We start from the raw sequence: 26,456 nt of genomic DNA, 5'->3' as shown, positions 1-26,456 counted from the left end.
TGTTATGGGTTGAAATGTTTTTTTTATGAAAACATATTGTAATGCTAAATTAATTCCCTACCAAGTCATGGTCTGTATAAGCTACTCCCTTCTGGGTCTCTCTTCTTTAGATTATTCCTGTTACAACAACTTTGTTTCTGGTTTAAAAATATAGATATACTTTAAATTGCATTCCAAAATCTTAGACAGTTGCTTTGGATTCACTTTTCTGTATCTTGATCTTTGCGTTAAAAATATTCATGAGACCCCCAGAAAAATACAGTTCTATTCCATTCTGTTGCATCACCCTCTTCCCCAAGCCATTCATTCATATCAGTGTTTGAACAGAAATGAGAAGGAAAAAAGAACTTGTAACCATACAGTTAAGAATCTGTCAGTACTTCCATTATAAACAGTTTGTCAGGATATTATGCAACTCAGCTGTAAAAATTTTCTCTGGACTGGAACTTGGGATCCAAGGCTTCAGCAAACTGTGCAGACAGCCAGGCTTTTTAGCTCAGTGGAGATACAAGCGAGTATGTGCACATTCTGAAGTCTCAGTAGGTGATAGGACTGTGACTGGTTTATTCCCAGGGGAGCTGTCCCAGTTTTTTTGATAAATAAACTTATTGCAGCCTTCCAGCAGAACCTGAGAAAATGATATAAAATGAAAACCATTTTGTTAGATAAGGCTCAGCAGTCTGAGCTAAACTTTTTTTTTAAATAGCGTGAGTTATGAAGGTTATACAACTGACTTTGTATATCTGAGCTCAGCATTTGACCAGTGTATTTATTAGTTGTTGGTGTTCTTAGTACAGGCACATCAGATCAGCACTTTTCCATCTGTTCCTTTCCTTTTCATCTCTGCCTTTGGTTTGGCCTTTCCCTGTCCACTGTCTTCATCAATTTGGACAATACCAGAGACTCTTACCTGAAAGGACAGAGACTGTAAAATGCATCGATTTCCCAAGGCTGGGGCTTGGTTGCAGTGTGGCAGCCTCCCGTAAAATACATCTCCCATGATACTTCATCAGCACGTGAGGAAGAAGAAAATAACTTCAAACTTGATCCACTATTTTCTTTGGAATAACGCCAGAAAAGAACAGAAACATAAGCAATTAAAGATGTTGATTCAAAAAGATTCATTTGTTTCCCTCTTCAGAGACTTGCAGCTTTTATGATTTCATACCACTAATTCCCAGGACCTATTTTAAGCTCAAACCAATCACAACACTGCTGATGTGTCAAAGAAACAGCCTGGCTTTGCAGCAGCTGAGGGGACCGAGTGCCAGAAATGCAAGCGATGTGCGGGGAGACTGTCACGGCGGATGGTGCGTAGATGTTCTCACCTAAGCCTGGTGTTCAGATAACTGATAACTGGTCTCCTCGCTTTCCCAAACCTAGCAGATGCTATTGAGGAGAATCCGGTCCATCTGCCTCCTGCCTAACTGACGATCAAGGGGCGAGAACACCTTTGGGAGACACGAGATTTGTAGCACATTTTCAGCCAGCACGCTGAGAAGGGCCGTGTCTCTACGCGCCCAGGCTGCGTCTTGGACCTGGGCACTGACCCTTGCAACTGGAAGGAAGATTAGACTTTCTAATGCTGTCTATATGTGTGTATGTGTGCATACATATAGATGTATATTTAAGTAAATATATGTAAATGTATGTAAGCTCTTCTGTTCATGTGGTTATTTGAAAGAAGTTGCCAAAAGAGTGAGGTTCTGTCATTTCAAAAACTTTTTAATAAGTCTCCTTGTGCAAATGGAGACATTGAACAACCGTTAAATTAACTGGCAGCAAACTAATAATTTGCTGCATTTAGGTATCGAAAAAGAAAAAACTCTCTTGGAGCTTCCCAGCCAGAGAAGAAAATTTTTATAGAATCCTAGAGGAAATAAAATATTTTATATTGCTCCCAGCCTGATTTTTTTAAACTAGATTGAGTTTTCAATGGCAAAAGGGAACACTCTGTTAATTTTGTGAAGCTTTGATGATGCAGCAACTTGCAATTACTTCTGTGCCTGAATGGTCACGTTAACTTCCATGAAATAACTCCAGTGTGTAAAGTTAAGTACATGGAGGGTCAGAGTCTTACTGTGAAGTCAAAGACACTCCATAAATTGCTAGAGTAAACCATGCGGATGAGGCGCAACTGTGCAAACCTTAACTCTGGACAGCATTCTGTGGATTAAAAAAACCATATGCTTTCAGCTGATAATTTATTTACTCGTATACAATTCTGTCAGCTCCACTGTCAGCCTCGGGCTTCTGAAGCCAGGCAACCTTCAGAAATTTATAATCAGTTTTTGTTGTTCCCTTTTTTTAAACTATGACTCTTCTGGGGAGACATTTCTATCAATTGAAGTAGCTAACCGCTCTCCACAGGACAGAAATAAACTCCAAAGCCAGTCGTGCGAGGAGATCGCATGCTGGAGTCTGTCTGCTTGCTGCAGTGGCCAACACAGAGGTTTGCACCACCTGAGCCTCCTCCGTTTCCTTTCTCGGAGAGAGGTAGGAGCCTACCCCTGCCAGCCGAGTTGATGTTGCCCTGAACCAACCCAGCAGGTCTGCTCTTCGCTCGCACCATGCTAACGAGATGACCCGAGTCAAACTTGGAATGGTTTTTTTAGACTGTCAGGAAAGGAAGGGAGTGTTTAAATATTGAAATAAATAGATATTATTGAGAAGAAAAATGGACCAAGAAAAAAGGTTTCTGAAAACATTAATGTGTACTCCAAGCAATCCAGATTAATTTCCCACTGAGAAAGCTGACCTCAGCTTCTCTCGGAGACAGGAGACAGATGGGTAAGTGTGTGCTGTGTTAGTCACCACAGAAACAGTGAGAATACTTGATTCTCCACTGCAGAAACTTTTACTGGCTCAGGGAAGACTTCAGTGTTGGAGCTTTCAGTTTATCCCTTGCAACTAATTATTCTCAAACAGATGGAGCAGAGCGGGCCAGCCTGCGTGTGATGGGAAATACAAATAAATAAGTAACCCTCTCCCGATTTGATCTCAGGAGAGTGGGCAGAGCTGCGAGCCACCAGCCAGGATGCAGCACCAGGGGCGACCTGGCAGGCAACCGGGGTGTCAGGCCAGGAGATGGGAGGGCTGCCAGTTGCTGCCCAGTAGAAAATAGATAGAGATACCCGTGTGGAAGGTCTTTTCTTGAAAAATTAACTTGCAGATGCGTTAAGCCCACAGGAACACACTGGTTCTTTTTCTGGCGTCTGCAGCAGTTGTTTCAAAGAACTGCTGAAAACAGCAGTGGAATGTTTTACTGCAAGAGATTTAGGCTTCCTCTCCTGGAAATTGCACTTGTTTTGGACTGTCCTGTTTGCCAGAAAAATAGGCGAGACTGCAAGAAGTCATCTTGTCTTCCACTAAGAAAACAATTTGCATTTACCCAGGGCTTTTTTTCTCATTAAAAAAAAATAAATTTCTTTAATATGCTTCACTTTTTAAATGATCCCCCCCTTGTTTCTGAAGGGAATAGTGGTTGAAACAGGCTCTTTTCCACCTCATTGTGTAGTTAACGTAGTAGCAATAAGAAGGGTTGGCTCTAGCTTCCTTTATTACACTGGAGATCGCTCCATCTCTGGTTTTACCTTCTCACGCGTTTTCTTGCATGGGTCTGCACAGAGTAAGACTCAGTTGTGAATCATTTTGTTTTATGTAGGCTCCTTTCTTTTAATCCACAAACAAAAAGGCAGAGCTGGGGATGACTCATTTTACACAAATGCTTGTCTCCTAATAGCTCTGCCTCAGCTTCCCGGCAATCGGCTTGTGACCAGCTTCTCCAGTAAAAATCAGTGCTGCTCTTTCCTTTACGCAGCAAAATCAATAACACTTCCCATGTTTGCCTCCCAGTTCTGGGACCAGTCACAGTGTCAGATAGGTGGTTTGTTAGTGGTTGTTGCAAACCCACATCCCCCTGTTCCTGGCTGAAACAGGGAAAAGAGCCTGGAAAACACAACATCACATGTCTCTCCTTCTGCTCCGTGGAGTGCAAGCGCTGGATCCTGGATCATGACATAACAAACATACGCTGCGTAGCTCTGGAGATGGATTCAGTGGTTGCTGTGGAACTTACACCTGAGGGATGCAGGACCCTGATGAAAGAATGTTTAAACAAGAACAGATCAGGAGCTGTCACATCTCATCTTCTTCCAAGCCCAGCTGAAGTTTGTATTGGCAAGCTGATGCATTGCCAGCTTCCCCTGCATCTCTGAAGGGTTGTGTTGCCACACAGGGCCCGCAACTCAAACTGCTCGTTCAAACAAACCTCTCTAAAGCCATAAGTAAACAGTCCCTGAAGGGTACAGTGCTGAGCTTCAAAACTGAAGAAAGCAAAGGACATATTAGCATTTTGCCTTTCTTTCATGCTTTGCTGAATTATCTCTTGTTCTGTCAAACAGCTAAGAAAAATCTGCCCGTTACAGCTCTGAAGCAGGATTGGTATAATTGGCTTTGTGGTAACTCATCTATTTCATAGGTTTTGACTTTGAATATTTGAAGTCATGAGAAAGAGCGAATAGTTGAAACCTAATTTCTACTTTCTATTCTACTCCTTGTCCAACCAAATCAGCACCAAAATAAGTTACATGAATAAAGAGCCAGTCATTGAGCAGATTAGCAAATCACTAAGCTGTGTCTTGTCACCATTTTACTAATGATTCTCTCTTTAAATTCAGCATCATTAATTATTTTCCATCACTTTTAAATTTGTCTTCCAGATCATTAATCATTCTATGCTTAAGAACGCTCTCCTATTATATATCTTCTGATCTTGTTTTTGCTGGCAGCATGCATTCAGCCATATGCTCGGCTTGTGCCGCCTGCCAAATTCCTGCGTTCCAGGGCTTGTTAAGCTGTGTAAAATGTTGTTGTTGACTTGAATGTTAAGGAAAGTAAGTGACTGATTGCACTTGTTGTTGTAGCCATCTGTGCGGCAGAGCCGGAGCTCATCCCGAGAGTAACCGTTAACGCAGACAAACTGCGACAGTCTAATGCAAAATCATTTGTTGGGCTGGAAATATTTTCCAGCACCCGCACTTCATCAGCAGACTTTTATGAAAGCAGAAGTAGTACCAGAAAGGGCCAGAATCTGTGATCCTGGAGAAGAATTCACCCTGACTTCAGCTAAGAAACAATTCCTTGATTAAGAATTGAAGAAATTGGTGGAAAGGCATTGATGGATTTCTTTAACGAGAGGAGACAGTGGAGAGTATCAGTACTAAAGCTATGAAGGCTCTTAAAGAAATGTGTAAATACCTTCAGGATTTGGGGAACATAGCAAATTATGTGTTTCAACCTCTATAGAATGACTGCATTAAAAATCAGGTAAAAGAAAAGAGAAACCCTGGTAGGGCAGGATTAATTGCGCAGAAGTGAGACTGTCGAGGGCTGCTCCCTGATGAATGCTTCCTGGTATTTTGGTCAGGTTTGCTATGAGATCTCCACAGAGTCTGCAAGAGTTCTCTATTTCATAGCACTAATGTCTAAAATGTGAGCGGGCTTTAATTTCATGCCACTTCGCTGATCATATTTATCGCAGGAATATGTATGCTGAGCGAGGAGCTGCTGGGAGGGACGGGGCTGCGGCAGGAGCTCTCGCCGCTGCTGCGGAAGTGCTGGCATGCACTGGCAGAGGCAGGGTTTTACCTCCAGCCTCCAAGATTTGGGGTTCTGCCATTTCCCTTAAATGTTAGAAATATTATAAGTGTTAGTTATTTTGAAATCACAGCTGCAGACATGTGACGAAGGCATGTAATGCTGAGACCAGTTTAACGCACTTTGTAGGCTTGAATGCTGCAAGCGTATACGTGCGCACTTAACATGCGCAAGGGCAGAAAATCTGAGTGAGTTTGGGATCGTGGGCACGGTCAGACAGCGAGTCTCACTACTCTCTCCAGGTGAAGAAAAATCCAGAATTTGTGTCGAAAATGAAATCTGTTGTACCACAGCTTCTCCTATGATTTAATTTAATCATCTAATCTTTTTAACATCTCGTTTTCTCTTTTAGCATTGCTTTAAAGGTCACTGCATCTGGCTGACACCAGACATCCTGAAGCAGGACGGGCACTGGGGGGCCTGGAGCAAGTTTGGCTCCTGCTCTCGCACCTGTGGCACCGGGGTGAAGTACAGGACACGGCAGTGCGACAATCCCCAGTAAGTAAGCGTGCACCCGTATGCTTCTCTGATGTGGAGCGAATGGGTGGTGAGAATCCTTGCTAAATTACTAGTGCAGCAATGCAGTAAAGGATCTGGAGTGGTCCTGGTTAAATCTGACCTACAGTATATGTTGTCTGAAATTCTACGTTTGACCCTTAGCTAGTCATGAGTCATCTTTATTTCTCAGTTTATCCATCCATTAAGCTGGTTATGCAGTTACAAGAATCTTCAAAGTGCTACTACACTACTGCATAAAGCATAAGTAAAAGTTTAGGGCCCTATATATGTCTTGGTTTAATATGCGAGTAGGAAATAATGGCAATGATTTGCTGAATTTTTTTAAAAAAAAGCACCTACCTTTTTAAAATTTTCATTTAATCCGCCTTTTAAGATATTTCAACAAGAAAGTCTTACAATATTTTCCAGCTTCTTTCATTTCAAGTTGGAACAAAGCTGCAGAGATCAGAACCTTCCCTAAAGTTAATTTTAGTAATATTGAATTGTTTTGCTTTGATAACTTATATATGGCTCATCTAGAAAAGGCAGAATGACGTAATTCCTGTAACATGGGAAGCATAATATATTTAGTATAGATTGGTATGTACAAATTATATGAAATGTGTAATTATTGCTATCATCTTGCAATATCATAAAATGTCAAGATCCGAACAGCAAGAACTGAGACAATTGTTAAATGGTTTTGCTGGAGAGAATATTTTACCATTGACTTTCTCAGTTTGTGCTGATAAAGTGGCTGAACTTGACTAGTGTTAAAAATCATCTTATCGTTGATTAAAAAAAAAAAAAGTCAAGTTTTATGAAGCAGCATTTTCTGATGGAAATTGTTCTGCTAAGATAAAATTTACCAGTTCTAATTTCAGCCTTTATTACATTGGCAACGTGAAAGTGACCTTTATAACTGTGGGCACAGTTTTCGTTGTAAAATCTATTTTCGTGTAGGAAAAGCCTGATGTACTATTGCAAATGTTTTCTGTGTTCCTGGAAGAGGGTGCAAACCCAGCTACGACTCCCGAGCTCTGCGTTGCCAGGCCCGTCAGCGATCTGATGCTCGTCTGCTGGGGGATGCAGCGCCGAGCTGGGCTGTTTCTGGGTTTGCTGCTGGCTGAGGAGGTGAATGTGAATGAAGCTCCGTCTGCTTGTGCTTTGCTTTCCTGGGCTGCACCGAGCAAATGGCTTTTCTTGTCTTTATCAAGTGGTTTGAGGCTCTGCTTGCAGAAATCGCTCTTTAAGAGCTAAATAGTCACAGTGGGTTTTTAAAGGAAATACATGTTTTCCATATCAGAAATACATCTCTGGCTTTATCAAGTGCCTACTGACATGGCTGGGAATTAGATTACTCCTCAAAGGATTTGACAGACACTTGATTCATGCATTAATGGCAAAACTAACCAGGGGACTCCTCCCCGCAGTCCTGCCAACGGAGGCCGCACGTGCGTGGGGCCGAGCTACGAGTTCCAGCTGTGCAACACTCAGGACTGCCCGAAGGACCTGGAAGATTTCAGAGAGGAGCAGTGTCGGCAGTGGGATCCTTACTTCGAGTACCAGAACACAAAACACCACTGGCTCCCCTACGAACATGTCGATGGTGAGCATTCCCTTTCTCCTATGAAAAGTGAAATCAGCTGTAAACCCGAGTAAAAATTATATAAGGAGGGGTGAAACTATTTCTGGGGAAATTGTGGGTCACAAGTCTGTTGTTTGGAGGGATCCGTGAGTATCAGTGTATGAGGGATTCAATTCATTCAATGTATTTGGATTTTCAGAGAGCTTTGGATCCTTTTACCCAATAACTGCTCTTAAACTGAATTATCATGGGATGAAAGGGGATGGTCTTGCATGGGGGGGGTGTCTGACAAGGGTGGGTGCTGGGAGCATGGGTGCTGCTGAGCACGCGTAGCAGTGAGCTGGGAAAGGGAGTGAAAGAGGTGACAAAACCCGCTCAGGGTACAAAATTATGGAGCGTAATTCAAGAAGGCCCACAGTGAGAGCCGTAGAAGGACCTTGTGACACCAAGTGACTGAATGTGGCAAACGAAGTTTAGCATTGATAAATGCCAATAATACATGGGGGGGGGGCATGGTAAGTGTGTATATGTGTATGGGTCTGTACACAAGGTGGGCTTGGAAGAAAAAAGTGTAGGAATTTGGGATAGCTTCAGGAAAACATGCATTCAGTGACTGTCCAGAGAGGGATGGAGAACACTGATCTGCCTCTGCACACCTGCAGGATGTGTCTCTGTTTTAAATACTCTGCCAATGCAGCTCAGGTTGTGCCCATCTCACTGCTGCCCCTGTTGCTAGAACACCCACAGCTGAACTCAGAAAGGCCCGAATAAAGCAAACATAAGCAGTGACTTCTGAATAAGGAGGGTTTAGATAAACTAGGACTTTTCACCCTGAAAAAGTGATGATTTGGATTAAAAAGATAGGAGTTACAGAATTGTGAGTGAGAAGAAGAGGCTGAACACGGTATGATTATTCACCGTTTCTCATAACACAAGGCTGGGAACATCAAATAAAATTATCAGGTGACAGAGTTAAAACAAATAAGAGGAAGTACTTTTCCACACAGCATATAATTAAACTGGAATTCGTTGCCATAGGAAGCTACAGTTGCCAGAAAGTTTTAAAAGTGATGTAGGGAAATTCTTGAAAGTTCTATAATCCATTAAGAGGTATGAAACACCAAGCTCCAGCAATGACTTAGGAAGTCCCCAAGCTGCAGTTTACGAGGAACTTGGAGAATATTCTGAGAAAAGCATCAGGCTTGTTCTTACATCTTCCTGCAAACGCTGCCGGTGCTGGCGGAGGCGTGTTGGGTTGGATGGGTGCTGGGTCTGAACCAGCCCAGTCAGTCTGATGTTCTGGCACCTGAGCAGAGATCGCCTCTTAGCACAAAAATGTTCATTTTCCTGTTAACGCCTCTGCTTAACGGTCAAGAAAAGTGCAGCTGGTTGATTTGGGCCATGCAGGCTGTTGCTGTGCTATGGCCACGTGCTGAAAACACGCGAGAAGGGGTTTTAACAAACAAAAAGGTGGAGGGCGACGATTCTCCACTCATTTGACAAGGAGGACAGGCTGCTCGCCTTTTCTAAACGTGGTCGCTTCGTTTGAATGCCGGTGCTCCAGGGCAGGGCTGGGAAGGGGCAGGTACGGGGCACCCCAGCTGTCCTCAGCCGGGCGCTCATCTCTGGGACGGGAAGGGTCGCTTCGGGTGAATCATTTAGCATTCCAGCAAGAGGATACTCTGCCAGAAGTTAATAGCAAATTCCTTGTAATTAATTTGCCTGACTTTCTTCCCAAACAGTTCTCAGGGTCCCCTCATTCTTTTCATGCCATCTTGTGCAATCTGGGATTTTCAGAGGCGCAGACACAGCCTCACAACTTAATTTCATGAAATAGCTTTGCTGGCACAGGGAGAGGGAGTGAACGCTGTGGCCCGCAGACCTTTGCTTCTGCTTTAGCCCTTGGAGCAGCCTGCTGTGAAGACCCCTGAATCTAATCAGATGTTTTTCTATTAAATTCAGTGGCTTCTGGGTCAGAAACCAGCTCACTGATGTCTGCGCACTGATCACTGGGCACTGCTGGTTTCCCATCTAACTGTGGGAGAACTGCAGGCACCTTCAGAGTCACATTTACCAGTGCAGGGTTGTTAGAGGGAACAGCTTTTGTGTGAAAATAAGGCCAGAGGGTGGCTTGTGCTTGAACTCCAATATATTTAAAACTCCCTTTTGTAAAGATAAGGCATATCAGCGACATACTTTGTGCAGATAATGCAGTCATGGCTCAAAAGCGACGTGAATCCATCCACTTCACACGCAGCTCAGCTGGACGTGTCTGACACATTGTCTATGTGGTAGGGACACGGAGGAGCATCTCGTCCCGTGGGCAGAGAAAAGCCGCCGAGCTGAGGTGCACCCCAGCCTGTGCTTGAGCACCCCGGTGCTGCACCGTGCCACGGCCTCTCTCCTGCTCCAAGCCCCCTGAGCACCCCAGTAGTGCAGGGTGATGTTGGCAATTAGCTCCCAGCCTCAATTAAATGAGAATGAAACACGTGGGGAGCAGGGAATGGACAGGCACGTGGTCACATCCATGCTCCTGCAACTCTGCTATGCCCAACACCAGTGAGTAGAGAGAAAATAATTCTTTGCAATTAACAGGGTCAAATTTAACGGCAGTTGCACATTTGCTGTTCCCGTGGAGCAATGGGGAGAGAACCCTCTCTAAAAAACAGCCCTTGTACGGAGTTCTTGGCACCCAGTCAGACCTTCTGATGTTTTCATTTAATTACGTGCGTGGTATGCGTGGGGTGGGTGTGGGTGCATGCACGGGGGTGTGGTGTAGGTACACGTCGATGCCTTATGCATAGCTTAATGTTTCTCATATGTGCAAATACATTGGGTCTGTGATAATTATGACCTTCATAGTTCCCTATTAAGAATCTGCACAGAAAAAGTAAAGTACCTGTTTTAATGGCCTAGACCCTGCATTTTTAGCATGACATCTCGGTGCTGTTTGGGAGCAGTAACAAAGGTCTCTGATGTACCAATACCCAGCGGCCATGAAGACATCAACAGCAATAACAAGGACTTTATTAAAAGAGGGCAGAGGCCATGGAACAGCACAGGGGAAGAATGCAAAGGGCCTGTGAAGATTTATTTTAATTGAACTGCTATAACAGAAAGGTTGTTATTGTTTTAAATGGAGGGAGAAGTGTCCCAACTTTTAATGATGTTAATATAGGAGAATCTTTATTTCTTTCATCTAAAAGAAAGGCTATCTGCTCTTCAGTGCCAAGGAGAGCATAGTGAATCCTGTTATGGGGCTGGGAACAGCAAGAGATATGGGTAAAATGAAATACATTGCTGGAATACAACTTTATTCGGCCACTGACAAGTCATTTCAGCTTTATTTTTTGTTCTTAGCTCTTTGGAACAGCTTAGGAGAAAGAGGTACGCTTGTCTGGCTGTCTGTGCATATGTTAGCAGTAAAAAAATGTTTGTTTCTGAATCTCTTTGGCATCTCATCCTGTTTAATGATTTAAACTGTCGTAAATACGAGCTCAACAATGAGAGAGAATGAACTTCATGTTTGGGAGGAAACGGTATGTCCCAGCTGTCTCTGAAGACATTTTGGATGCCAGATTCACTCGGTGTCAAACAGCTGCTTTTAATGGCAAAATGACTTTTGCTTTTTTCGTATTTAAGTGGACCACAGTGCAGGAGAAACCGATGCAGAAACCTGCATCTCTCCCAGGTAGCAGACTGCGGAAACCTCTGCCAGATTGCACCATCCAACAAAGGATTAAACAGAGGCCCCCTCATCAAAGGAACAGATCTGTTATTTTTTTTAGCCTGTCTCCTCATCATGACACGTGGGTACTTTATGATTCAGCAGTTTCCAAAGGATCACATAGCCTTTGAAAGGGGAGAAGCAGCAGTGATTTATGGGGTTACCGTATTGTGTTCCGTGATGTATGCAAGGAAGAAGAGAGAGCCAACACTATTGAAAGTGGTGCTCACAAAGTCAGCAACTAAACTGTTAGAGCTGAACACACGCAATTGGGGTCATTTTATTTTTCAGCTAAGGAAAGGTGTCACCTCTATTGTGAATCAAAGGAAACAGGGGATGTGGTGTATATGAAAAGGATGGTACACGATGGGACCCGCTGCTCCTACAAAGACGCGTACAGCATCTGCGTGCGGGGAGACTGCTTGGTAAGCTTTGGATGGCTTGTTTCAGAGCTTAGTGTTGTGAAAACAATGAAAATGGTAGCTTGAGTGTTGCTCTCCAAGAATGACTATTGAAGTAAGTGTCATCATGCTTTGGGCAAGAAGGAGATTTCATTAGGATTATTGTCACAATATTATGTGTGATATTCACAGTTGCCATCACATTGCAAGTGACTCAATTCCAACAGCGCCTACCTACACAAGTAATATTTAATGCAGTATTTTAAGATGAACTATTACAATTAGCTTTTGACGAAAGCTTTTCCTGCTGAGGTTTAGTGGGGGTGGAATGTACAGTGAAATAGGAACATGCAGCAGCTTTCAAGGAAAGTGGTGTTAAGATATGGCTGATGTGCATTCTCTCTGTATTTGATCCTGCTATTTTTAAAAAATCAATGACAGTTCCTCTAAGTTGGGATCTGCTGCAGGTCATCTTTCAAGAGAATTAGAGGCTCTGACTTAGCAAAGCACTGGTGGAGGTGTTTATCCTTGCATAGATGCTTTGATTCTCCTGGAATTTAAGCATCTGCTTTAAGATAAGCTGAGGCTTAAGAGCTTTTCCTTAACCGTGCTGCTTTCCTTCAGTAGAAGAACCACTGTGAAGCACAATATAAAAATACAATCACCTGATTGACAGCTATTGTAGGAACTGGAAGCATTAAAATCTGCTTAGATGTTGAACTTTGAGGAAAATATTACAATTTGTACTTCTTTGCTGAAGCAAAAATCTGGGTTTTGATATCTGAAGTGAAGGCTCATTTGAATTGAAGCGTGGGTAAATAAGAATGATCATTTTTCTCTTTACAGAAAGTTGGGTGTGACAGGGTGATAGGTTCCACAAAGCAGGAAGATAAGTGTGGTGTTTGTGGAGGAGACAATTCCCACTGCAAAGTGGTGAAAGGAACATTTTCAAGAGTACCAAAGAAACAAGGTCAGTGCATTTGGTGTGTTTTGTCCTGGGGAATTCAAGGTATTTTTGTTCGTTTTCTTCTGTTTCGTGGAAAGTACCAGAGCAATCACAAATCATTTATAGCATCACTAATTCCAATAAACTCTCTGGACTTTGCTTTGAGATGTGTCTAGAATCTGAAAATAAGACTTTTGTCCAGCAGTCAGTTAAGTCTGCTAATACCAGGGCCTGTGCATACGTAGGGGAGGGCTCCATGCTGGAGAGCTGTGGACTTACCTGTGCTGCTGCTGTCACCCAGCTGCTCCGTCCGAGTCACTGGGGTGCTGCAGTAATACGTCATCATCACTCACTGTCAGACCGGAGCTTGCTGGTCTCTCTCTGTGGGTGTATATGGCACTCAAAGCCCATTTTAGTCTGAAGTAAAATCGGTTTGTTGATCATACTTAAGGCATTTTTCTACTGACTCGAAGTCTCTGTTGTGTTCCATCACACGGCACAGAAATAGGAATGGGAATGATGCTGGATTAGGTTCGTCTTGCTGTAATACACCCTGCTTTTGGAAAATAAGATTTATTTCAAAACCTAAGACAGACTCTTCCTGTTCATGGCATACTAACCAGTTACTATCTTTTCAAATACTACAATAAAGGGCACATTAAGATGTTTGAAATTCCTGTTGGCGCGAGACATTTACTTATACAGGAAACAGACACCACCAGTCATAATCTTGGTAAGTATGTAACAAATAGGAAAATTTTCAGTCAGAATATCGTTTTTCTGCTATTTATTTTCATCCCTGGAGCATGACAACGTGCTTATGCATTTGTTTACCCATTATCCTCCCACACCACATACATCCTTCATGTATATTAAATTAGGAAACTTGTTTGGCAATTTGATTTCCCTGTGCTGTATTCCCCGGTGGCCTAGCCAGGAGATCCCTACATTGGCATGTGCATGTGTGAAAGCTGCTGGAAGAGGAGCTGAATTACATTATGGGGTGCAGTGCATGGTCTTTGTGTGCATCTCTTGTAACAGGCTTCCCATCCTCAGTCATTTCCCAGCGACATCCAAATCCGTTTCGGCCTCTGCCCCACTGCGCTCAGTATTGACGCAAGGCTGCCCAATCAATCACACAGCTTAGAAAGTAATTGAAATCCGCTCCTCGTGGTGCCCTGTAATCAATGCGAAGCAGTGTCTAGTAGGCTGTTATTAATTGGAAGTAGATTCACCGCGAATGGTCTGCTAATTGTACCGTGAGTCAGCCTAACTTCTCGAAAGCGAGCGGTTCCCCGGCTGCTCACTGCAGCTTTGCCATGCGGAGCAGGAGAGCGATTGCTCGCCGACTCTGACAAGGTTCAGCTCTCAGTGTGGGGCAAGCAATACACAGGGGACATGAACAGCTTGGTCTCTGTCAAAGCCAGCGCTGAGGGAGCAGGATGCTCACGTAGCTGCTAGGGAGAGAAGGGAGCTAAAATCTGGCATTAAATAACAAACAATCCTGGCTTCTTCTAAAAGAGAGCAAAGTTTCCGTCTCGGGAGAAAACCAAGAGTCCTAATACAAAGGCGGCGGAAGTCTCTCCAGGTGAAGGATGGGGCATCCATGGCAGCTGAACCAGAGGAATCCGTTGCTGTGTGCAGTGGCAGGTGCCTGCCAAGCAACGGGAGCTTAAGCAGGGCTGTGTCAGTGTCAGGGCTGGGGCTGAGCGGGAGAATTAATACAGTTTCTAGCGTCTCTCTCTCACTGTGGGGACCCACCGGGGGTTTGCCCGGTAGCCTTTCTCTCATGGAACAGTAACAGCCCCCTGAGCTGCCTTACAACGTGTCAAAGAGCTGAGTAGCCATGGGACCCCCACCGGCTGTCAAATTGGCTCGGATTTGACCAGTGGATTCAGAAGTTGTTAGCTGGGAGCAGGCAGACGGACACACGCAGTGCAGTCGCGCTGGCCTCATTTCTCTGGCAAGGCAGGCTATGAAAAAGAAAAAAAAGGACGATTGATGTTTCTGGAGCTGAGCAGAAAAGCGTTAGCAGTTCAGTGAAACACCTGAAAAAGTCTTTCCAAACCTGTGAGGGAACAGAGAGAAAATGCACATTGGCCTTTTCTGTTGCTTCCACTGGGACAAGAGCAGAACAAAACTCAAGATGAGAAGCGAACCTCTCATATTCACTTTTCTTATGTTGTTCCTAGCAATTAAAAACCGTGAAACAGGGAAATTCATTCTAAGCGAAGACAACTATGTGCCAGACTCTAAAGTATTTATTGACATGGGTGTGGAGTGGGAATATCGGAATGATGATGATAGAGAAACCGTGCAGACCATGGGGCCTCTGCGTAATGGAATAGTTATTCTGGTAAGTCAAATGAAAACCATCTTCCATGGAACAGACTGTCAGGCTTACAGAGCCATAATGTGCTATAATATATTTTAGATTCCTCTTACGAGTTACAAGAAGACATCTGCTTCAATTGTAAGACAATAGAAAATGTATTTTAACTCCTTTCTCCTAATTCATTGCTCTGTACAAGAGTTGTTGTAACTCAGGGTTATGTGTTGAGCAACCAGCTCTCTTGATTATTTCCCGCGGATGGCCAAGCAAATGGCCACTGTGTGAAGACTCCCCAACTTACTTATATCTGACGTCTGAGCATTAGTTAAAAAAAGGTCAAAATGGATCGTAGCAGATAGCTCCAATAGCTCCTCCTCCCATCTATAGTTTGGAAATGTATCCGGCAAATGCAGATGCAGGATTCTTGTGCTGCCAGGCTCCCTTTGTCTGGGCACAGCCCATTCTGCAGTTCCCAAACCCACCTGACCTTATTCTTTTTTCATTGTAAACCCGCAAATGATAGACTACAATGAGTAGGGGTAGGTTGAGTCAGAATCCCTCTGAAAGTGTCTGTGATGTGTTGATCTGCACCAGCTGAATAGCAGAGGACGAATAAATACTATGTTTTCAAAGGACCAATATTTTGCGCTTTATTCACATTGAGTTCTATTTTCTTGCATTTGTCTTAGTGCAGTGTGATAGCAAAAACTCTTTCTAAATAGTTTATATATCTGTCAGGATTAAGTAACAAACTTCACAGAATTCCCAGGATTAGCATAAGAATATTTGTGTTTTATCAGAAATATAAGCAATTTTCTTCACCGCTTTCAGTTATGGGTGCATTTGAATTTGCCTTGTCTTTTATTGGAACTGCCCATTATCATTTCAGTACTACATTTCCTTCCTGTATGATGAGGTATGGAAAAAATTTAGTATCGTGAAGTCAGTCCAATGCTGGCAAGAAAAATCGGTCTAAATCAACAACAGCCTTTATTAATACGCACTTTAGAAACTCTGTGTCATAAGGATAGAGATACTTTTTCATCAGGGGAAAATAAATGTGTTGAGCGCAGCTAAAGGGTTTAAATCCCTCTGGGGATGTTTTTATATCTGAGCCATGATGATTGCTATTTCACGTCATCTCACATAGCTGCTGTTATCAATCTTTCAAATCTTTTTTTCCCTACATCTGTTTTCCTTAATAGGTGATTCCTCATGGTGATGCCAAGATATCCTTAACTTACAAGTACATGATCCATGAAGATTCCTTGAATGTAGATAACAATAATGTTTTGGAAGAGGACTCGGTGTCGTATGAATGGGCTTTGAAGAAATGGTCCCAATGTTCAAAACCTTGTGGAGGAGGTAAAAGCAAAACACCAGAGCATTCAAAACTGATTAAAAGAAAACTGGAAGAATGAATCACACGTGTGGAATTCATTGCCACAAGACATTAGGGAGACCAGGAGTATGGGAGGGTTTTATTTAGGTTAAGAAATAGATGAATAAACAGCGAATGCAGTTTAAAATCAGACTTAAATGGTTTGGGGGTGATCTGGGGTGGCTCATTTCTGATGATGTGGACCCTGCAATGTAAGGCCCCTGCTTTGGGGCCACGTGTAGACCCCGATGCTGTTTGCCAGGCTGATGGGCATGTTGCAGCACTGGACTGCGGCCGTGCAGGTTTGCAGAGCATTTTTGAAAATCTAGGCGTTTTTTATCTTATTATAGCCTGTAACAAAAAATAAAGGGGATGAGCAATTCTGGGAGTTCAATTTACATGAGTGTTTATTTGGTGCAATTTACAGTTCCTTTTGTAGCGTGTTCACCTGTAGTTCCACTGCAAGCTTTGACAGTGTGTGTGCAGTTTGAAACCCAAGTCCTGTGTAAGATCTACCAATACTGAAAATAAGAGGAATGTCTTTCTTCAGGCTCCCAATTCACAAAATACGGCTGCCGGAGGAAGACGGACCACAAGATGGTTCATCGGAGTTACTGCGAGTTGATCCCAAAGCCTAAGCCCATTCGTAGGGCGTGCAACCTCCAGGAGTGCTCCCAGCCCATGTAAGCATCACGGCCCAGCAGCACTGCTTGGCGGCTGCTGCCGTAGACGTTGTACCCAGCTAGAACTTGTCAGCTGAGAGAAGGTGACTTAGGCTTCACCGCCACACACCTTTACAGAGACCCGGGACTATGAGGATGTGGTGCTTCCCAGGGAAGTGGTGGAGTCACCATCCCTGGAGGTGTTCAAAAAATGTGTAGACGTGGCACTTCGGGATATGTTTTAGCAGGCATGGTGCTGCTGGGATGACAGTTGGACTTGATGATCTTAGAGGTCTTTTCCAACCTATGATTCTATATTCTGCTTGTAGAGATACTATTTCTGGGACTACTGGTTCCTATTACTTCCAAAAAAAGTTGGATTAGAAAAGAAGTGCTGTCTTCATCCAGACATTTGTGTTCAGGCCATCTTGAGGTAATAAAAAATAGATATAAATCCAATTTATACCAGTTGATTTTACATAGTGTGAATTAACTGTGTAAGAATTAGAGTGCTTCAGAAAATAACTAATGTCATACAGTCTCTCAAATCCAAATCTTCCTAAAGTTCACAGCATATTTTTGGACATTTCAACACAGGGAAAAATATTTGGCCTGTTAGATTTCTGTGGTTGCCATCGTACAGTGTGGTATGCCTGTTATACCTTCATCTTTCCTATATGTAGTCAAGTGTTGTAAATATTTTAATCCACATTTTACAGGTGCTTTTTTTGACTGGCAGCAGGTTACTCCTGTCACATGTAGGACTCATATATTCCTCATGTTGCTACTGCAACAAGAAAGGAGTATGCAGATCCCAGCTTTTATCCCTGGGGACCAAGTCTAGATTCCAAGAAGCACAGCAAATAAGTAGAACATACCACATGATATTTCCTAACTTCCTTTCAAAAAAGATTTAGAGAGAGAAAATTCGAGAAACTATGCCCCATAAACTCAGCATGGGTCAAGGTTTAACATTTATTTATTGGAAAACTGAAGTAATGATCTAACTGTATCTCAGGCTCTCTGGATAGGACTGTATTCTTCTTTCAGCTGCGAATATAATTGGACCCAGGTACCACAAAGACTCAATAGGATCCTAAATTGTACTTGGATTCCTGAACGTTTCAGTCCCCCCTGTTTCCATAGAATGGCATTGGGGCATTTTGCACTTGTACATAGGAAAGGCAATTATTTAAGAGATTTTATGAAGCTCTGTGACACCCACTACACTAATGTGCTGCTTCCTTGCTGCTGGGAAAAAATCATCTTTGTCTCAGAAATCACCTTAGGATTCATGGCTTTGTGCTCCACAGCGCTCGCCTTCCTCCACAGCTGGGTAGTTTCAATAGGATACAAAGAGAAAGTTGGATGAAATTGCCACTTTACTTTCTGTTTAACTCTGTTTAGTGCATTGCTTTGTGCCCATGCTATTTCTAAACCTAGGATTTTATGAGTACTTTCGGACAATTGCTTCAAACTCAGGATATTTCTTCAGACTTTATATATTTTTTGGTGAAGTTTATCCCATGAATGCTACTTATATTGAACAATATTTCCTTCTTGCAGATCTCTGCATTCTGTAAATATTTATAGACTGCTGTGTATCTTCACTTACTTGATTGTAACCAAACTGTCAGTAGTCTACAGAAATTTCCTCTGGTCCTGTCCATCCTTGTTGCTCTTCTCTAAGTTCCTCACAATTTGTAGCTGTAATTCTTGAGCCAGTTTGGATGATCAGCGAAGTTTTCGACTGTGCCACGTTGCAAACCACGTGTTTCATTGTTCAGTGTGCAAACTGATTTACACATTATGAACTCAGACCTGCTGATTTTCAGTGGAGTGTTTCCCCAAACCAAACATTTACGATGCTGAGGACCCAGTTCGCCCGAGCTCAGCACGCACAGCACTGACGGTGTAGCTGACTTTGCCAGTGCTCCAGTGAGACGGTGTGTAGCATGGCCAGGGATGTGGTCCAGATACGGGCCGGGCTGGAGCTGCATTTCTAGCCCAGATGTTTTGGGTTCATTCCTGTGGGAGCCAGCTGTGGGGATGCCTGGTGCCTGCTCAGGTCTCCCTGCAGTCTGAGACAAGACACAGCTTGTGCGCCAAGACCTGGGAAGCTCAGGAGCACCCTTGGGTGGCTGATTTTGACATGAAAACTGCCAGAGTTTTATGTGCAGTCGTGGAAGGGCCAGCTTACAATCAAAGCGAATGAAGCAAAGTAAGAATAATGCTTCTCAGAGATAATGAGAAAGAGTAATTTTAAAGATCTGCATCTTATTACTGATTTTTCAGGGACACGGTCAAATAACCCTCACCATAACTACTTGCAGTTTTTCATATCTTCTTTTTTTTCCCATATCAGAACCACTATTATCATACTGTTAAACCTGTGTTTAAGAGTTACAGTTCAACAGGCAGTTTGACCTTGCCTAATTTAGGAGAGAGAGAATTTTACTCATTTTCTTTTCACTAACCCAGATGGGTTACAGGAGAATGGGAGCCTTGCAGCAAAACTTGTGGGAAGACAGGATATCAAGTACGATCTGTCCGATGTATCCAACCCCTACACGACAACACGAATCGGTCTGTGCATACCAAGTACTGCAGCAGCGACCGTCCGGAAGGCAGGAGGCCTTGCAACCGGGAGCTTTGCCCAGCGCAGTGGAGGACAGGACCCTGGTCACAGGTCAGTCTCTCTCTGAAGCACTCAAGCAACCAACTTCTTAAAATACAGGGGGGTAAATCTTGGAGTTTGTTTGGTGCTTTCCATTCAAATGCATTGACATAATAAACTAATAACTATACAGAGGGCGTATTGCTTCCACTGCTACTAACACCACAGAAAGTGAGTGAGATGAAGAGATGGTGGTAGTGAAACAGCCAGTAAAACCATGCCGTGGTGGTGCTGGATGATCCAGACCCAGTGAGCCACCCATATAAGATGTCAGCATCAGGAAAGCTGACTTCTACCTACCCTTTATCCTGCTCACAGTCATTTACCTGTTGACTTCAGCTGAGAGAAGGGAAATTAATTCTTTAATTTTTATGTTCTTTGAAGTAAAGAGGAGTTTAAAGTCTGCAGACATTGTGATTAAGGGCACCTGAGGAAGTTAGGCACCAACACTGGTGGAGGTGCAAAGGTGCGAGCATCTTCGATGTAAGGGCTTTCAGGAGATTTAGCTGCTCAGCCTCACAAGTTTCTGTCCATAACCCAAATGACAGTTTTTTCACGAAGTCTACTGTGTAAATACAGGACACCTATTCGTGAACCTTTTTTGTTTGCTATTGCAATGGGCAAAATGGGGTTCAGTCACCCCCAGCACAAGTGTCAGGAGCTGGAATTTTTGTGCTTTCCATCCCTGGCTCTTTGACTAACTCACCATGCAAGCAAGAAATGCGGTGCCACTGTCCCCAGGCTGTTTCTTGCTAAAGTATTTACTAGAGCAATAAGAAGCTCCCCCTATTAATATTTGCAAACCTTTGCAGTTATCAAAAGGCAAGAAATGCGAATAGAATTTTGCAACATTAAATTGTTCTTATAATTTTGATACATGGGATCCTTACAGTTAGTCTCAGCATTTCTCCTTTAAATTGTTTAAAAAACGTGGCTGCATTTGGAGATACCACATTTTATTTTGGAACTGTGCCAGGCAAATAAGCACAATTTTTATCCTCACTTGGTTGAATAGGTGTTAGAAGCAATGCTGTCCCTGGTGCACAGTGTAAACAGATGCCTCGCATTTACAGTTGGTTGTTTATTGCTCAAACCATAAGCTCTTTCTTGGAGTGTTTCACAATTACTGGTATGCCACAAAAAGCAGTGGTTCTCCCTCTTGCTTAGTCTCTGTAGGTATTGCGGTGGTTCAAATAGCGCACCATGTCAGCTCATATCAAGGACAGGGGTTTAAAATTTAAAAACTAATTTCTAATCCATCATTTCCAAAGGGTGGCTGGGCGTCTAACTGGTGCATCTCCTTTCAGTGCTCTGTCAGCTGTGGCAATGGCACCCAGGATCGCCCAGTCCTATGCCGGACCAGGGACAACGCTATTGGCCTTTGTAAAGAGAATAAACCAGAGACTGTAAGGATTTGCAGACTACCTCCATGTCCAAGTAAGTGCTTGCCTTCTCTAGCATATATTGCTTGCTGAAAAAAAATGATGTTGATTGATGGTATTTATTTGAAACACCTTCATCGAATTTATGTTTGTGTGCTGCATCTGCCCGCCATGGCAGCTCTCCACAGCCCCAGTTTTGAGCAGACTTTCCAAATGTAGAGCTGTTGCGTGGCCGATGGACTTCTTGGGCACGTGGTTGTTCTCCTCTCACGGCGGGGAGCACTGCTTGCCCCAGCACCACATGAGAGGCTGGGGCAGACCTCAGCACAGCGGTCCTGGGTGCGAAGCACTGCCCGAGCCAGGCCCCGCATCCCTGAGCCTGCTGCCCTTGGCAAGAGGGCATCGGTACAAAGATTCTGCCCTGCTTTACAGCCCCAGCAACAGTCCCATTCTGTCAAGCTCAAGTTATATTCAGGGTTATCTAACTCAGTTTTTTTAAGCTATAATAAAACTTTTCCTAGTTAATCCAGGACACTAGTGCCTTTATCCTTGTTATCTTTTCAGTAGTTTGCAAATGATACTGGTGAGATCATTTTATGTACTCCTATTAGTAAGTAATTCATATTTTTATTTTATTCTGGATGTATTTGTCAGGGTAGCTTTTGATTCCTAATTAATTAGAACCAAGCTGTCAATTATAGTCCCAATACAAAGATTTTAAAGAGGCAGTATAACTAAACTAGACTGGATGTATCTTAGGACATACTTTATGCTGTTGTAAGAAATGCTGCTGGAAAATTGGCCTGCAGGCTTGCTTCAGTGCTGGCTGTCAAGTGCTGAGCAGAAGTTGTAGCAAACTGGCAAAGCAACAACCTGCGTCCAAATCTATCCAGCCTGGTCTTAATCCCTCCCCAGACTCCTTCACCATCAAAGCTTGCTCCTTCTCTTAGTTTATCCACTTCTGACAGGTCAGCTACTTCATGCTAACATACGTTGGGTTTTTTTTTCCTCTCTTCAAGGAAATGTTTCTGATCCTTCGAAGAAAACCTACATGATACAATGGCTGTCAAGACCTGATCCAGACTACCCCATCCAGAAAATATCTTCAAGTAAAAGACCCATTTATAACTCTGCCTTTGCCCTTAAATGCATGCCACATCGAGTGTGGACTTTGCCTTTTGCTCTCTTCTTCTCTCTATGCGGAAAGTTCCCTTGACTTTGCCAAGTTAAGATCTTGGGCTGAATCTTTTTTTCACACCAGGCACTTGGTGCTCGGTGTCTTTCTTCTCTGGAGCTTGCGTAGCACTGGTGGTGGAGGTCTTGAAGTGTTGGGTGTGTGAAGTTGGATCTCCACAGTATGTTGCAGTCCTCTGAAAGGGAGCTGGGATCGGTTTGCTTGTTGCTTGGTGATGGTGAAAAAAGGCTCGTACTGGTTCATGATGTTCAGTTCGATAGCAAAACTGAGAACTTATTGTGAATGTGATCACATCACAATAATGACACCTTGTAGTGCTAAAGTTCTCCTTTATCTAAAAACCCTAAATCGCATAACTCTCTCGTTTCAGTTCGCTGACAGGGTAGTCTGATGAGTGAGAGATTTTTTCTCATTCCATTTTCCTTGGTGGTGCCATTGCTTTACTCACCCGTGCTGTTCGTCCCTGACCCCCACATTTGTGTTTGCAATGCGTGGAGAGCTCACCGGGAAGCAGAAGCTCAGTGTCTGTCGGTACTTTCCGTGCTGCTATAACGCTGTCCGCTCTCGCCAAACTCCCGGTGGTAGTTTGAAATATTTTTCCTTGTGAAAAGCTGCATTCTTTTTTCCCATTACGCAGTTTTTGCCAGTTTTGCATACTTTAGAAACAAAACCGAAGCAGAGTAGGCATGGTCCATGTTGAAGGTTGCGTGGTGGTGTTTTTCTTAAACTGGCAGAGGCAACATGATGTTTTCGTCGACTACGATGTCTCCAGCTTCTCGGCACGGAGCTGTTTATACTCATTACATCTTTGGTCTTTTTTCACCATGTGCATGTCTGACTTGACAGGTGCGGTTGTATGTGTGCGTGTGTGTATGCTCTATAGATGTGTCAACTGGCAAACATAACAGTGTGAACTACTACAGAATTACCTCAATTTTTATTGCTTTTTTTGCTTAGAGGAAGAATTTTAGAAAAATGCCTTAATGTTGAAATGTAAATGGCATTAATTTACCAGATCCAGCTTTAAATATAAACAGTACACTGGAACCTTGAGTTAATCTTCATATGGAGTGTTTTTACTTGAAAGATAACTATTAGAAGGCAGTGAATTTAATCCGAGGTTAATTTGCACAGTGCATATCCACATCTTCATCAAGACAGGATTGTGACCTGACTTACTGAAATTTATCTGGCATTCTTGCTTCACCTTCCGTGTTTGTGTTGAAGATTTGGTATTCGCAAGTCATAAACCTGTTTGTGACAGTCAGTACCAATAGTGGAAGTGTTATCAACTTTAAAACTGCAGTCTTGGAGCAAATTGCTACCTTATTGCATTGATCATATTCTTTGGAAAAGTGGCATTTTTGAATCGTTGGGTCTTCAAGAGTGTAGCACTTCAAACTTGTCATTATCATGTGATCACATATTTAAATTTTGCTGTTAATATGATGATTTCCTGAAACATGTTAACAATTTACATGACAAGGTGAAAAAGCAAAGACACGTATCTGGCACTGAATACTGTTATGTAAAATAATTGGTGTTTAACTGTATAAATATATTCATGACTGTTACCTTTAAATAGACGATGTTTAGTGATGTTTCAAGAGATGGGTGGCTATAGAGAATGGTGCAATAAGGTATCTGGGCATTGTGCACTATGTCTATATGCACTTTGGTTTATCAGGGATATTTTATTAGTGTTTTGTATGTACTTAACATAATATTAAAGATGTGCCAATTCAGTTTGCTTTTCAATATTTTTTTATGAGACTAATGTGTACCAAAGTGACTGTGAAACTGATTTATTTTTTTCTTACTGATGTTTTGAAGATATACTTCCAGTCTGTCATGCATACTGCAAGTGAAAATCAATAAAAGTTCAGCAAATCTGGATATTTTGGTTTGGATAGAGGATAAAAATTTCATTCTGACATTCATAAGTTACAGAGCTTATTCACATAGCTTGTCAGATGTCCCTAAACATAGTACAGTTTTGTTTTCATGTATTTCTAATCTCAACATTACATATTTTTGCTAGGAAAAAAGGCATTTTTCTAAAGGTGCTTTTAGTGATTCTTACAAAGCCAAGAACAGATCTGCCTTGTTGAAACTACATTTAAATGTTACATCTGTTGGCTTTTATTTTGCAAGCTGTTTGGGGAAGCTTGCATTAAGGTCATGCAAGACAAGGCAAAATGTTCAAAGGGGACTGACTCTACCTGGTATGTAATAAATACATAAAGCTGTGTAGGCATATACAGTCCTTTGTATAGAGTTGTGCATGCGGATATGGACAGTTCCAGCTCTTAAAGAGTGGTTTGAAAACATCTCCGAAACCAAGGTACTAGTCTTGGGTTCGCTAGGAAGGAGTTGTTCTTTTTTTTCCAGCAGCATCTCACTTTAGCATTTGAAAAAAATGAAAATTGACACATTTGAAAATAGGAACCACGATTTTGCTTTTCTGCAACGTGCGACAATGAGGGCATAAACACAATGCAAGGAACGTGTTTCCACCTTCCTCAGCCAGCACTAGCATTTTGAAGCAGCAGCAATAGATATTAGTTTATTTTAGACTGATATGTTTGCCAATTAAACACCTATAATGCCCCATTTTGTTAACTGAGGATGAGTGAAGAGGAGACACCCACACTTCTGAGCTCACTTGATATCCCTGCATCTGCTCTGGTTTGCTACTTTGCTGTGAGGGTGCTGGCAGGGTAAGTCAGTGTTCGTAGCAGGGTGGTGAAATACGAGCTCCAGTAACACGATGACTTGAGCACGCTGCCTGCCATCGGGTACGCTCTAAATAAAGGCGAGTAATTGGAGTTACTCATGCTTTACTGTAAGAGTAGGTGGAGATGTAGTAAGTGTACAGAGAGAGGCAGAAGTGATTTCATCTCTGTCTCAGCACTCTGGTGGCAGAGAAAATATTTTGTTACTGATCATGCCAGGTGTTGGTCAGTCTGCCTTTCTCCTCAGCCCTCCCCTCTCCTACAAGCCCTCTGACTCCTCTTTCTTTTAGCATGGGGCTGAATGTTGAGATTTTTCCTTCCCTGCGGCTCCCCATAGTTCCTGGGTCCATCACTTCAGCCTGGCAGCACAGGAGCTGTAGAGTGCGTGTGTAGAACAGAGGACAGGTAGCTTTCTCTCCAAGGAGCCTGCTAGCCCCTCACCATCCACCAATTCATACGGTCCTCTACCTCCTCTGAGCAGAAATCACAAGGACTTGAGTAATCGCTGAGTAGAGGCCTGTTAATATTTCTCAGACAGTAAAACAGTGTGACCAGTTCTGCTTTTTTGGGAGGATTTGGCATTTTGCCACCTGAGGTTCAGCAAGATCAGGATCTGCTGTTACACTGGTATTGTAACATGGGCTGTTGTAACAGCTATCGACAGCCTAAAACCTATCAATTTTCTCTTTCCCTTTTAGCACAGTTTTCCAGTCAGTGACACCAAAATCAGGATTTTCCTGGGTCTCCTAGTCATTGATGGACTGGCTTGGCTCCATCGCACTGGAGTTTGTTCTTCTGATGATATCAGCTCCTTTCTAGGAGGAGGAGAAAAGCTTCATGCTAAATGCACCACTTTTCTCTCGAGCAAGGACCATGCTAAGGCAATGCTGCTGTTTTCAGAATAGAAGTACCCAGCAAAAAAAATCACTTCAGTGGGAGATGGATTAATTCAGAGAGTTATACGGTACACATGGAAATAAGACTTGACTTTCTTGAGACAGTTTGGATAAATATAAATTACCCCTGACCGTAGTTAGTCACTGTTAAGTTGCAGAAAAGCATTAAAAGGAGCAAAGGCGGGGGGGGAGGAAGATTCCTCAGTATAAACCTTGATGACTTTCTGGGGGTTTAATGTAGCAACAGCACAGCACTATTGATGTGTTTTGAACTCTAAGCCAAGGCAGGAGTGCACGTCGTCGTGGCTGTGTGGTCCTCAGGGTACCACTTGCAGAAAGTGAAGCCAAAAATGAGAATGGTACAGTGTGCGTGGGGTT

General features: G+C 42.9%; 1 protein-coding gene across 1 annotated transcript in view; it reads left to right on the top strand.

Annotated features, from left to right (window-relative positions):
• The window catches only part of ADAMTS2 (ADAM metallopeptidase with thrombospondin type 1 motif 2), a 185,325-nt gene that overhangs the window by 157,015 nt on the left and 1,854 nt on the right, over positions 1-26,456 (top strand). Inside the window, exons 11-21 of the mRNA XM_075441680.1 lie at positions 6,011-6,156; positions 7,590-7,765; positions 11,763-11,896; positions 12,719-12,842; positions 13,471-13,551; positions 15,011-15,174; positions 16,356-16,515; positions 17,082-17,214; positions 19,675-19,882; positions 21,178-21,307; positions 22,272-22,361. Of these exons, the coding sequence (XP_075297795.1) occupies positions 6,011-6,156; positions 7,590-7,765; positions 11,763-11,896; positions 12,719-12,842; positions 13,471-13,551; positions 15,011-15,174; positions 16,356-16,515; positions 17,082-17,214; positions 19,675-19,882; positions 21,178-21,307; positions 22,272-22,361 (1,546 nt within the window). The remainder of the gene's footprint in view (positions 1-6,010; positions 6,157-7,589; positions 7,766-11,762; positions 11,897-12,718; positions 12,843-13,470; positions 13,552-15,010; positions 15,175-16,355; positions 16,516-17,081; positions 17,215-19,674; positions 19,883-21,177; positions 21,308-22,271; positions 22,362-26,456) is intronic.

This window comes from Opisthocomus hoazin, chromosome 22 (assembly GCF_030867145.1).
Source record: "Opisthocomus hoazin isolate bOpiHoa1 chromosome 22, bOpiHoa1.hap1, whole genome shotgun sequence".
Classification (NCBI taxonomy): domain Eukaryota; kingdom Metazoa; phylum Chordata; class Aves; order Opisthocomiformes; family Opisthocomidae; genus Opisthocomus; species Opisthocomus hoazin.
The sequence above is the reverse complement of the archived record's forward strand: the minus strand, read 5'-3'. Positions and strand labels throughout refer to the sequence as shown.